The sequence below is a fragment of the Sebastes fasciatus genome, chromosome 20 (assembly GCF_043250625.1).
Source record: "Sebastes fasciatus isolate fSebFas1 chromosome 20, fSebFas1.pri, whole genome shotgun sequence".
Lineage (NCBI taxonomy): Eukaryota > Metazoa > Chordata > Actinopteri > Perciformes > Sebastidae > Sebastes > Sebastes fasciatus.
In genome coordinates, this window is record NC_133814.1 from 18236056 (window position 1) to 18248784 (window position 12729).

The 12729-nt window shown below is 38.6% G+C and overlaps 1 protein-coding gene across 1 annotated transcript; it reads left to right on the plus strand.

Annotated features, from left to right (window-relative positions):
* The first annotated feature begins 2865 nt into the window (after positions 1 to 2865).
* Positions 2866 to 9471, plus strand: scd (stearoyl-CoA desaturase (delta-9-desaturase)). The gene is made up of 6 exons (XM_074621019.1): positions 2866 to 3021; positions 3149 to 3425; positions 4659 to 4789; positions 4916 to 5121; positions 5435 to 5667; positions 7214 to 9471. Exons 2-6 carry the CDS (start codon positions 3176 to 3178, stop codon positions 7411 to 7413), a joined length of 1020 nt encoding a protein of 339 aa, XP_074477120.1. The 5' UTR covers positions 2866 to 3021; positions 3149 to 3175; the 3' UTR covers positions 7414 to 9471.
* Positions 9472 to 12729: the final 3258 nt, after the last annotated feature.

Consider the following 12729-nt stretch of genomic DNA (forward strand, 5'->3'; position numbering starts at 1 on the left):
AGATCTGAGAATATCTAGTGAATGTACAGTGGACGTTTGTGCAGAAATAAATGCTGCAGCTCCTCCAGATCAACAGAGGTTTCCCGTGTCTTGTGAAGTGACGAGGCTCCGCAGCGAGAAACGTTATCATCTCTGATCGGGTGCCGGTGTCTTCCCTGTTCCCTCCAGCCGCGGTCGGGAGGCTGAGGCAGGAAAAGCCAACACTAGGATCAGCAGTGATTCATGGAGTGACCTTCATCTGGTCAGCTAACATTACTTTCAAGCAGGTGAAATATAGAGCGATATTGTGGTTTTAGCTGATGTGTTTCGCCTCACATTCAGTTAGCGCGTGCACACGGGCGACAGGACGCTGACTTTCGTTGACTTAACGGCCACAGGTGTCGCTGTTAACAAACAATTCTGATTCTTACAAACAGTCCCTTTAAGATGAGTGTTGAAATAAATATGTTTGATGTAATGTTACATTTTAGTCAAGATGAGACTGGAAATAACATGCTGTATGTCATAATTATTTATTATTTTTGGAAAATTCCATATTCATAAGAAAAAATGATCAGGAACAGAGCCAACTTCCCTGCACTTTATTAATGAATTCAAACAATATAGCACTATCTTACCCAATGTTAAAAACTAAAAAAACAATTAAGACCCTTAAGTTAAATAAATATAGGGTGAATTAGCCTAATGTGGGATATTGTTTCTGCATTTTAGACTTATGTTTAAACACAGGATGCTTCCAGTTTGAAGATTTCTCTACTCTAATCTATGATTGGACATTTGATAAGTTATGTGATTTTGATCACTTGACACCACAGCTTGTGTTAACCAATAGTTTTGACTTTTATTTGTTTGAGGAAGACCTCCACCCACTGGAGCTTAGGTGTCCCACATTACGCAGTGTCCCACTTTATGGCAACTCACCCTAATATGACGTATATCTCATAAACTCTGGCATTGCCTACTTTTTTCCCAATTGTCTATGTATCTGTTTGTACCACTGTAAATGAGCATGTGTTCAACATAGAAAGCATTAAAAGAAATAGCTGCTAGTGTCCAGAAAACTGATATTTAAAGATATTATATAGTCCTGTTTGCATGACTTGAACACAAATGACGGACCTCTGTGCTGCCTATTTTCTCCATTAGATGGAGACAAAACGTCTGCCTTTAAATGTAGGTCATGAAGGTGAAAACTCATGGATTTGTCAACCCCTTTTTGAATGTGGATCCTGTTAAATACATTTGTAACTCAGTTCAACATCACCAGTGGCAGATTAAGGTGGTCAGGGGCCCCTAAACTACTCTCTGTATGGGCCCCCCCACCCTTACTCATCGTGCTTTAACGTTACTAGAAAAAAAGTAATTTAGTGCCATGTGTAAAAGCTTGCTAGGAATATTACACGTCCCACACGTACACACTTGGGAAACACTGGCATATACAAACACAGACATTGAGACAGCCTTTAATCTAAACCTTGAATTATCTAGTCAATTTAGGGATTTTCTTTAGTAGATCTTGGTGTTCTTTCAGCTGCTGTGCTTTTGTTCTCCGTGATCATATTTTCATTTTACCGCTATTCTGTCCAGTAATGACATATCATTTGAAAACAAAGTTGACCTTTATGAACCTGGCCCCATGATGGGACCAGGTTCATAAGGTCAGCTGATTGGGTAGAAGTGGCCCACACCTACCCAATCAACTTCTTATTTTTTTTATGTTCCGTATGGGCCAATAGGGTTACATTTTTTTGTCTTTCTCTGAAGTACATTTAAATAATTAAAAAAAAATTAATACTTTATTTCAAAAGTTCAATACAGTAGAAACATGTTCAGATTTTTCATTTCATTTCTGTAAATATATTTTACAGTATCAGACTAATATAAGAAATAAAATAAATTATACAACAAAATAAAATGTAAGGAAAGGAAAGAATAATTATCTTATATATAATTATTATTTTCCTTTCCTTACATTTTATTTGTTATATATATATATATATATATATAATTATTATTTATATATTTATTATATATATATTTATTTATTTCAAAAGTTCAATACAGTAGAAACATGTTCAGATTTTTCATTACAATTCTGTAAATATATTTTACAGTATAAGACTAATATAAAAATAAAATAAATTATACAACACATAAAATGTAAGGAAAGGAAAAGAATGATAATATTATATATATAATATAATTATTCTTTTCCTTTCCTTACATTTTTTATATATATATAATATATTATATATATATAATATGTATTATATATACATGTATATATATATATTATATATTATTATTATTTATTATATATATATTATTTATAATTAAAAATAATCAGGTCAATCTGGGGCCCTAGCAAACATCACCTCAATATTTTCTAAATCTGATTATCCTAAAATATTCTATTTGTGGCGACCAAATTTGCTGTTACATAATTTTTTACTGGTTTTAATATAACTTTAACATGCATATCATTTTCTTACTCTGTGATTTTTTTTAATAGGATTTTTTTGGGGGGGGGGGGGGCGGATGAGGATGACGTGACATAACAAGCATCCCTGTGTGTGGGTGGGGGGTCCTCTGCCTCTTGCTCTACAGTACAAGTACAATACTGTAACTTGCCTTTTAACACTTCATCACTCTGCTCGTTTTTTCATTGTAATCCGGTTTCTTACTTAATCTAAAATATGTGCTTGGTTAATTCAATGCATGTCTAGACAGTTATAGCTGCTCTCTCCCTCCACACAGAGCAGAGGAGGTAAATATACATCTGGCAGCAGAATGAATAAAAAGGTGAACAGCAGATAAACAAGCAGCCAATCAGAGCCCGAGCTTGAGGCGGCATCTGAGCTCTGATTGGTCAGTCGCACCTCCAGCTCTCAGCTCTTATTTGATGCGTACTGCTGCGCATCTAACTCTCACTCTCTCTCTTCTTTTACTGGCTTACTTTCAGGTGAAAACACTCACCAGCTTTCACCCTCCTTTTCTCTACACGTCTGCCGCTCTTTTTTGGTGAGTTATTTACCTTCATTTTCATCCTACAGGTGTAAATGTGTGAGTGTTACACAACGCAGCAAAAAAACGTCAGCAGCATCGTTACATTATAACCATCTTCTTCCTTCTCTGGTTGTTTCTTTAGAGCATCACCAGCCAGCCAGCAGCCACGATGACGGAGGCGGAGGCGTCGTTGGAGAAGAAGCAGCAGCTGCAGCGCAATAAGTCGAGCAATGGACATGTTCTTGCAGAGACATCCAGAATAGAAGATGTGTTTGATCACACATACAAAGAGAAAGAAGGCCCCAAACCTCCCTCAATCATCGTCTGGAAAAATGTCTTCATGATGACTCTATTGCATATAGGTGCTCTGTACAGCGTGTGCCTCATCCCTTCAGCATCTCCTTTGACCTTGCTCTGGTGTAAGTACAAACAACCTGTTAATTTCTGCACAAGCTGGGTGGCTTTTGTTTTTCTTTCTGTTACATATAGTGTTTTTTTTTCAGCTGTTATGTCACCACTGCTGCATGCACACAGATCTGTGCATGCTCCTCCTCCCAGTATCACTGAATGTAGTGGGATTACAGATCATAGGGGCATAATATATCAGCAGAGATTTAATGCCACAGCATGGATTTTTTTTTTAAAAGCTGCAAACTGTACGGTGTGTGCTTGGCAGGGGGAAAAAAACAACGTGTACTTCTTAACAACAGAGATCAACTAACATGTTTTTTTTTTTTGATTAAGTAACATAGGACAAATGAAGAGTAGTTACACAACCTGCATGCTGCTTTGTTACTTAATGCTAGGGATGCACAGATTGTACTTTTTCAGGCAACATCAGGTTTGACCTAAACCTTGCTTTCCTAACTTTTGAAAAACAAAATGCAAAAAAATGAATACATAGATATAAATGTACTGAATTGGAATTTCTTGAAAAAAATCGGTTTCTTGAAAAATAATGTTATGCAATACCAGATTATCATTATCAGACCGATATCAGTATCGGTGCATCCATACTTTGACCAAACATTTCCTTAGAAATCATCAGGATGTGCATTTGAGTGAGTCAAAACCACGTACGCTGCACTTATGAATAGCTTTTCCAGTCTTACGCATGCAATCATGAAATGGTTTTCATCCATCCACTCATCATCTGATCTGATGTGATGTAATTACATTACACAGAGAGAGAGAGAGAGTCACAGTTCGGTGTGACATGCCATGCTTCTTGCTTCCTTCATGGTTATTTAAGCTCTTGTGTAACAAGAGTACAAACCAGTTCAGTCAAAGGACACGATGAACTGATATCCAGCTATACAGATTGTGCAGGAAAGCTAGTGCGATGCATTTAATTGCATTGTGAAGATAATCTTGGAACAAATTCATAAATATGTTGCTTTTGAGAAAAAGGAAAGGCATTGTTAAGCTACAGTACATTAATAATTTCTGCTTTTTGAAAGACTATCTTACTATTTTAGTGAGGTGATTTCCCCTTCAGTCACACAGATATGATAATGTAACATAGATGACTCACTTGTTGCAGGCCTAGCCCTCACACTGACACTACAAGTGTACGGAAAACATCTGATGCATTGCAATGTGCAGCATTTTAATTAGTGGCACTAATGTGTTCATTCATTTCTCTCCCACAGCTGTACTTTGTTTTTTGATAAGTGCTTTAGGAGTAACTGCAGGAGCTCATCGCCTGTGGAGTCACAGATCCTACAAGGCCTCATTACCTCTAAAGATCTTTCTCGGCTTTGCTAACTCCATGGCGTTTCAGGTACACACTACAGAAAAACTGATCCGCAGCACACACACTTTGTGATAATAGCAGTTTTCATCACCGTGTTAAGTACCATGTTGTGTCTGCAACGTATGTAATCTCCGTCTTTACTTTAACCCACAGAATGATATCTTTGAGTGGGCTCGAGACCACAGGGTTCACCACAAGTATTCCGAGACAGACGCTGACCCTCACAACGCCGTGCGGGGCTTCTTCTTCGCTCACATCGGCTGGCTGATGCTGCGCAAACACCCCGACGTCCTCGAGAAAGGACGCAAGCTGGAACTAAAGGACCTGATGGCCGACAAAGTTGTGATGTTTCAAAGGAAGTAAGTGGCTTCAGTCAACGATTCATTTACACTTCAGGTGTTAAATTAAAAAAAAAATCTCTTTCAACCGTCGCTGCTGCAGAGATGGGTCTGTCGTCATTCTGGTTTAACAAGGTGACAATTACTGACATGTCTTGCGTGCACGCTGAGGTTGACTCAAGGTTGGCTTCAATGAAAACTGTCACGTTGAAGAAAGTGATAGCTCGAACAGTCCCATCTCTGACAAGCAGAGAATTTGTGTGTTAATGTATGTTGTACTGAGTAAACGTTCCATTGTTTGTAATCCTCCGCCCACTATTGTTCTCCTCGACAGGTATTACAAGCCGTCTGTGCTGCTCATGTGCTTCTTCGTCCCCATGTTCGTGCCTTGGTACCTGTGGGGGGAGTCTCTGTGGGTGGCCTACTTCGTCCCGGCCCTGCTGAGGTACACCCTGGTGCTGAACGCCACCTGGCTGGTCAACAGTGCGGCCCACATGTGGGGGAACAGGCCCTACGACAAGAACATCAACCCCAGGGAGAACAAGTTTGTCACGTTCAGCGCCATAGGTACGAAGGGACACATGAACACATCATGCTCTCAGTGTAACAGAAGAAGTGATAGAGAGATTATTAACTGGAACTTAAGTTAGACTCACCTAGAGACAAAATGCCATTCGATTTGGCAGAATCACTGAGTTGATATGTGCACCGGTTGCGTACATTTGGCGGCACAGTGGGTTCAAGAAAAACTAGTTTGGCAACCAGTAAAAGGTGAACGGTATGGAATATCATGAATGAAATTCAGGCTCATTTAAACACTTTATGTACGCTGAAGATTCCACCTCCACCTCCAACTACGCAGATGCCTGGACCGACCAATAAGAGTCACTAGTGCAACAACTGTGGATATTTTAAAACACCTGGATGTGGAACTGGATGTTCTAAGATGGCACCCAGTTCATGAAAGTTGCTCACCAAAAATGATTTTTTTTGGCTGAGCCAGCAGACTCCTGACGCACATGATGGCTGTGAAAATAACTTATTACTAGGACTTTTTGTTCTTAATTCGACCCAATGGCTCAATGTATGATTTTGTATGGGAGAAAGTCTTATGATCCTGCAATGCTAAATGTGGCCACTTGAGCAAAATGGCCTCACAGCCCAGTTTGTGGAAAACAAAAACATTTCAACACAACCAATTGTGTTGTGATCAAATCGAACGCTACTGTAGGTCTCTGCTGTGGTTTACGAGAACTTAAAGCAACAGTGTGTAACATTTAGGGGGGGATCTATTGGCAGAAATGTAATAATTAATCAATATGTTTTCTTCAGTGTATAATCAAAACTAAGAATTGTTGTGTTTTCGTTAGCTTAGAATGAGTTCTTGTACCTAGGGTGCAGGTCGTCTTCACGGAGTCCGCCATGTTTATCCGCCATGTTCCTACAGAAGCCCAGAACAGACAAACCAAACACTGGCTCTAGAGCGTCTTTCACGTTTTTACATTACCTGAAGGCCACCTGTAGTTCTCCAACACGCTTTTGAAACTGCGGTAACATGAGCCGCAGAGTGCAAAATTGTGATACCGCCAGCCGCCATCTGACTTCTGTTGCTTCTAAAGTAGCATTATTATGGTAAGGATGGCCTCTGAGCGAGGCGAACGGCGTTACCACGGTTTTGCACTCGGCGGCTCACGTTAACGCAGTCTTGGAAAGGGAGGAGTGAGCGTAGGGGTACTCGGTCGGTTGCAATCTGCAACCACACCACTAGATGCCACTAAATCGTACACACTGCACCTTTAACTCTTGCACCAACTTTGCGCCATGATTCAGTGTTACAAACCAAAACATTACAAACCAAAAACCCAGAAACTGAGATCTGTCAAGTAGTTTTCAAGATCTCTTGCTAACTCACAAAACAACACAACCTCTTCCGTGGATTTGATCAGGATGAGCTAAAAGGATCATTGCTTACAATCACAGAAGTTATCGCTTTTGTTGATGTCACTTTTGAATCACTCTAAACAAGCCCTTAATCCTATTTTTCTTGTAAACAACATCCAGTATTAGTAGTAGTTCGTATAATTTGTTCACCACTGTTTCTTGTACCTTACAGGTGAGGGATTCCACAACTATCACCACACGTTCCCCTTTGACTATGCAACCAGCGAGTTTGGCTGCAAGTTGAACATTACCACTTGTTTCATCGACGTCATGTGCTACTTTGGCCTGGCCACGGACCGCAAGAGGGTGTCCCACGAGCTGGTCCAGGCCCGATTACAGCGCACCGGAGACGGGAGCCCCCGGAGTGGCTAAGATCGACGAACCGCGGTCAGCTTCGAAGGCAAAACAACCGTAAAGAAAGAAGCTTCACAGTCCTTTGACAGCTATACATTTCTCATCCACTGAGGATAAAAAGTCATCTCCATGAGGGCCTCGACCACATTTCGCTTGTTTTTGTGGTTTTTTGTAGCTGTAACTAAACAAATTGTTCAAGACGGATTAAAAAACAAACACATTTTGCTAAGATCTTGGCCTCGGGTTCTATTGTTCAGTCAGGCCAAGGCCTTGCAAAGATGTTTTAGATCTGAAGTAGATACATTTTTAAAAAAGTCAACTTCATCCTCCGCTGTTTTTGACACTTTAGTGTGCATTCTTCATGCAAGGTCAGTCATGTAGCCGATAATTTTTATGTAAGTATTACTCAATTATTAATCAAAATAGACAAGAAATGGAGCACTGAACATACAGAGTTATAATATTTCAAATGATAAGTTACTGATACTGGAGACTGTTGTCTTTATTGCAGTTTACAGCTAGTTTTTACCGTTCTGATCTACAGTCAATTCACTTTTTGAGCGCTTTTAGATCTGGAAAAAAAAGGGATGAGAGTTTGAATCATGTTTTGTAAAAAAAAAAAGAAGTTGTTTGGCTTTAATGAAATAAGGCAAATGATGGAAGAGCGAGGGAACCCAAACCGTCTTCTTATAACTACTGACAACAGAGTGTGTTGCAGTGTGGTTTTCTAGTGCAGAAAACCAAATATGTAGAAAAGTCAAAGATTAGGTAGAGTTTTTGCAAGACAATGTAAGAGACGCATTTATCATGAAATTAAAACTGCCGTTTAATATTAACAGTAAAAGATAAATGTAATTTTAACTTTTAATTTTGTGTTTTTACTGAATATTTGATAGTGCCAAGAGCGTGCCAATCGTCAACACATTTCTAACCATCTTAACGGTCCACTAGAGCACACTTGAGTCGATATTGCTTCTTCACTCGACATCATTGTGGAAGTTTTTTAACCTTCGTGGCATCAGTGGCTTCGCTTCCTCTTTTATCCCTCTTTTGTCCAGAAACATCCGGCAGCAGAGATCTGATTTGGTCGACGTAGCAGCAGCCATGTCATGTGACAGTTCCTAGTGTTACAAAACAAACATGCCACCCATGCATGATGATGTACTGTGGTAGGTGTTGTAGTGAGGTGTTTTATCGGTGACTCTTTAACGGCAGAGCTGTGTCTATTTTTGTAAACGTACTTATGGATGCTGCTGGATCATCAGATCTGTTGCCGTGGTGATTTCTGAGACGGGGTCTGGTTTCCCTTTTGATGTCCCACAAAGCTGGTTGTCATCGCTAAATTTCAGGTGCATCGATGTTTGTGCTCATCTTAAATTCTGGTGTGCGGAATGCTTATCTTATTTATGTATTTATTTTTTTTTTTTTTCCTTATTGACAAAAAAAAGAGCTCTAACCTGAACCAGTTTTCTGCCCTCCAAGATTTGGCGGTAAAATATATGAAATTGGAGTTTATTTTTTCCCCAAGAGTCAGGATACAACCTAATGCCTTATGACTTGAATCCATTCCTGATCTTCTCCTTCACATCAGTGAAGACAAAAAGACTCAAAACAAATCTGACCAAGGTCCATGTTTACAGGCTGAAGCACCAGGTGGGACATTGTTTTTATTCTGAAGAGACATTTAATTTAAATGGTAGCACCGCATGACAACATCAAATGCTGTAAATGCGTAAGAGGTTCATCTTTCAAAGAAGCTGATAGAAAGTAAAACACCTGGTTCAAACATGGACCCTGATGTGCCAACTAGTTTCAACCCATCACGGCATCTAAAAGCCTCTAAAACAAGAAGGTGCCGTCGTGATGGGATGTTAGAGCACCGTCATCAGAGCACTTACTCAAACCTGACAATATTGCAAGCCATGCAAACAACTCCTGCTGCCCACAGCGCCAAAATCTACATTTTCCTAACAACGAGGAGGATCAAAAGTTTGTCGGTCTGAATGATAAAACAGTCAAATCTCAACTGTATTCTATTCTGAAATAAAAATTCACAATATTTTCAATACACAGTAATTCCATTAACTGTTGTGGCTCTTCTTTTTTTCTGGTTTTATTCACTTTGTCTCTTGATATAAATCTGCATACATAGTCTTTGAATTCTCTGAAAACTGGCTAAACCCTTCAACATTTATGCCAGATGGTAATTATATTATTATTTTTTAGTAATTCTACTAAAGGGCTTTGTTTACACACAACTGCAGCTTTTATAAATAAAAGATTGGTACAAATTTAAAGACATTTCTGACATCTGGATCTTCAATTTCAGAGTTAGTTTGGGCCTTTTATGATCAGAAGTGAAACATGATCCAGCTGCATTATTATTGATGCATTAAAGTTGTTAAAATAGCTAAATTTTGACAACCTATAACACATAAATGCTGCTTACACATCCAATACTCTCATTTAATTTTCAACTAACATAATATATATAAGAATATAACTCAAAGTATGAGTAATTTTACTTTAGAGGATCTATTATGCTTTTTAATAGTTTTTTTGGGGGTATTTATACTGCCTGAAACGCCTTGCTTGAAGTCCCGCCTTTTCTTCCGTAACGTCGTGATGTCACCAAGTAACAGACTTGCATAATACCTGCCTAGCGGCTAGTTTGGCACGCCGTCAGACAAAGCTAGAGTGGAGCTGGAGCGGAGTCCGAAGAGTTTGGTTCAATTGACCAATCACAACAGAGTGGGCCAGCTGACCAATCAGAGCGTTTCAGACGGAGGGTGAAAAGAGGTGCTGCAGCACAGCCGGTATGAGAACATTTGAACATTAAAGCTATGTTCCAGTAGAAACCCAAAATACAAGTATGAACCAGAAAATTTGCATAATAGGTCCTCTTTAATAATATCTTACTGATAATACTAAGTACTTTTTTTTAATACAGAGCTTTGTAATGGAGTATTTGGGGTTCTTTTGTGTGAGGATTCAAAGGATGGCAAACTGCAGTTTAATCCAACTGGGGCCTGTTGGGGGATTTTCTGTTCCCTGGCTAGTTTCTGGCCTTCTGTGGTGAATAACTCAACACTTCCAGTTTGCTGCTGACATAAGTGTGCAAGTCAAATATATCCCAACTATTTAATACTGCAGTTCTTGGCTCCTGCCTGCAGATGAATAAAGTGCTCTCGCAGTGTGTGAAATGGTTTACACAGGGCAGAGAGGAATGTAGGAGCAGTGTGCTGACCAGAGACCAGTTTACTGTATATTACATCAGACTGTCTCAGGTTGAGGAGTGTTTGGTTAGTGGAGGTTACAAAATGTCATTTCTGTTGAGCAAAGTTTAAGTCATTCAAAAAGCCTCTCTGAAGTGAAGGTTCTCTTTTATATAATTGTGAATTGAATATCTTGTTTTGCTTCATTCATTTTAACAATAACATCCAGTGGTGGAAAAAGTACTCAGATCCTTTACTTAAGTAAAAGTAGTAATACCACAAAGACAAAAACACTATTTTACAAGTAAAAATCCTTAAGTATCATTGTCAAAACATATGTAAAAGTATCAAAAGTAAAAATTACAACCTGAAATCCACAGCTCAGAGTGCCTATATGTCCCTTTTCAAGGTAAAACTGCACATTTTAGAGGCCTTTTATTGTGAGCAGCTGTGCAATAATCAGGCTGTTTAATCAGCATCTTGATTTGACACACCTGTCGTGTGGATGGGTTATCTTGGCAAAGCAGAAGTGATCACTAACGCACAAAATTCGTCTTTTGAGTGCATAGAAAAAGTCTTAGATCTTTTATTTCAAGCGAAAAAAAGTTGCGTTTATATTTTTGTTCAGTGTCGTTACTTTACACCACACCAAGTAGCAAATACCACACTAGAAATACTCTACTACTATTACAATTGTATCAGCATCAAATATAATTCTCATAATACTACGACTTTTTTTCTCTCGTAAACTTGTGACTTTATTCTCATAATACTACAACTTTTTTTTCTTAAACTTCTGACTTTATTCTCATGATATTACAACTTTTAGTCTCGTAAACTTATGACTTTACTCTCATAATACTACGACTTTTTTCTCTTAAACTTATGACTTAATTCTCATGATACTACAACTTTTTTCTCTTAAACTTACAACTTTATTCTCATAATACTAACCTTTTTTTGTAAACTTATGACTTTATTTTCATAATATTACGACTTTTGTTTCTTGTAAACCTATGACTTTATTCTAGTAATATTATGACTTTATTCTCGAAATCTCAGATTTATTTATTTTTTCCTCAATGTGGCCCTAATACTCCGTCGTTATATCATATTTAATATTTTAACATAATCAGTTACATTTATATCAACTCACAAAAAAGCAACTAAATTATGATTAGACAAACTTAGAGTGTCAAGACTGTAAAAAAATGAGCCAACGTGATTGAAGAAAAGCTGCCAGTCAGGATTCCAGCTGTATAACTAGTCTACAGTTGTATATCAGTATCACACTCAGCACATTGCAGTCTTAAGAAACTCCTGAGGCCACCGTGTCCCGTACAGGGTGAGTACAGGATGACTCAGGAGGACGCAACAGTGGTGTGATGATGTGTGGTGATGTTGTATTATCATCACCCCAGACAGGACTTGACTGGAGGTTACTGCAGTTCAAAAAACCCCAAAAAACATTCAAGCATCCCAGCTCACAGCATCTGACTCCAACCAGCCAATCAGCAGCAAGGTCCTGACCTTATGATCCTCCTGGACCAATGGGAGACAGGAGCTGGTAAAATACCTGTGCCAGCTTGTAAACTAACTGACATACCACACATATATATCTGTGTGTCACAACACACCCTCAGGATGTGACAGTGAATCAAATCAATGAAGTGGTGAAAAAGAAACGCCCCTCAGGTGACATACTTTGGTGCATTCAAATACTTTTGTTGAAAGTGGGAAATTAGAAGTTTTGCAGCTAAAGTTGCTTACTTGTGGGTGTAGATGCAGAAAACTCTATTGTGTTGTAGTTGTACAGCAAAGAGAAAGCAAATGCATGACAGTTTTTCTCAATTGCTTTTGTTAACTCATTTTAACTCAAAACATTTAATTCATTCATGCTTCAAAACCTAATTAATGTGTCAGTAAATTGGCCAATTACACCAAAAGGAAAAGTTGTTTTGTCATCATTAATTGTTTCGTAATTCATTTCTACTTTTTGTTGACCGTGACTGCTTACTGTACTATACCAGAATGTCAATTCTGTCTAGTTGAAGGCTTTTTGTGTATTGCACTGAGCTTTTTAGATTTCAATAGCAGGTAAATGTTTACTGGGAGAAGT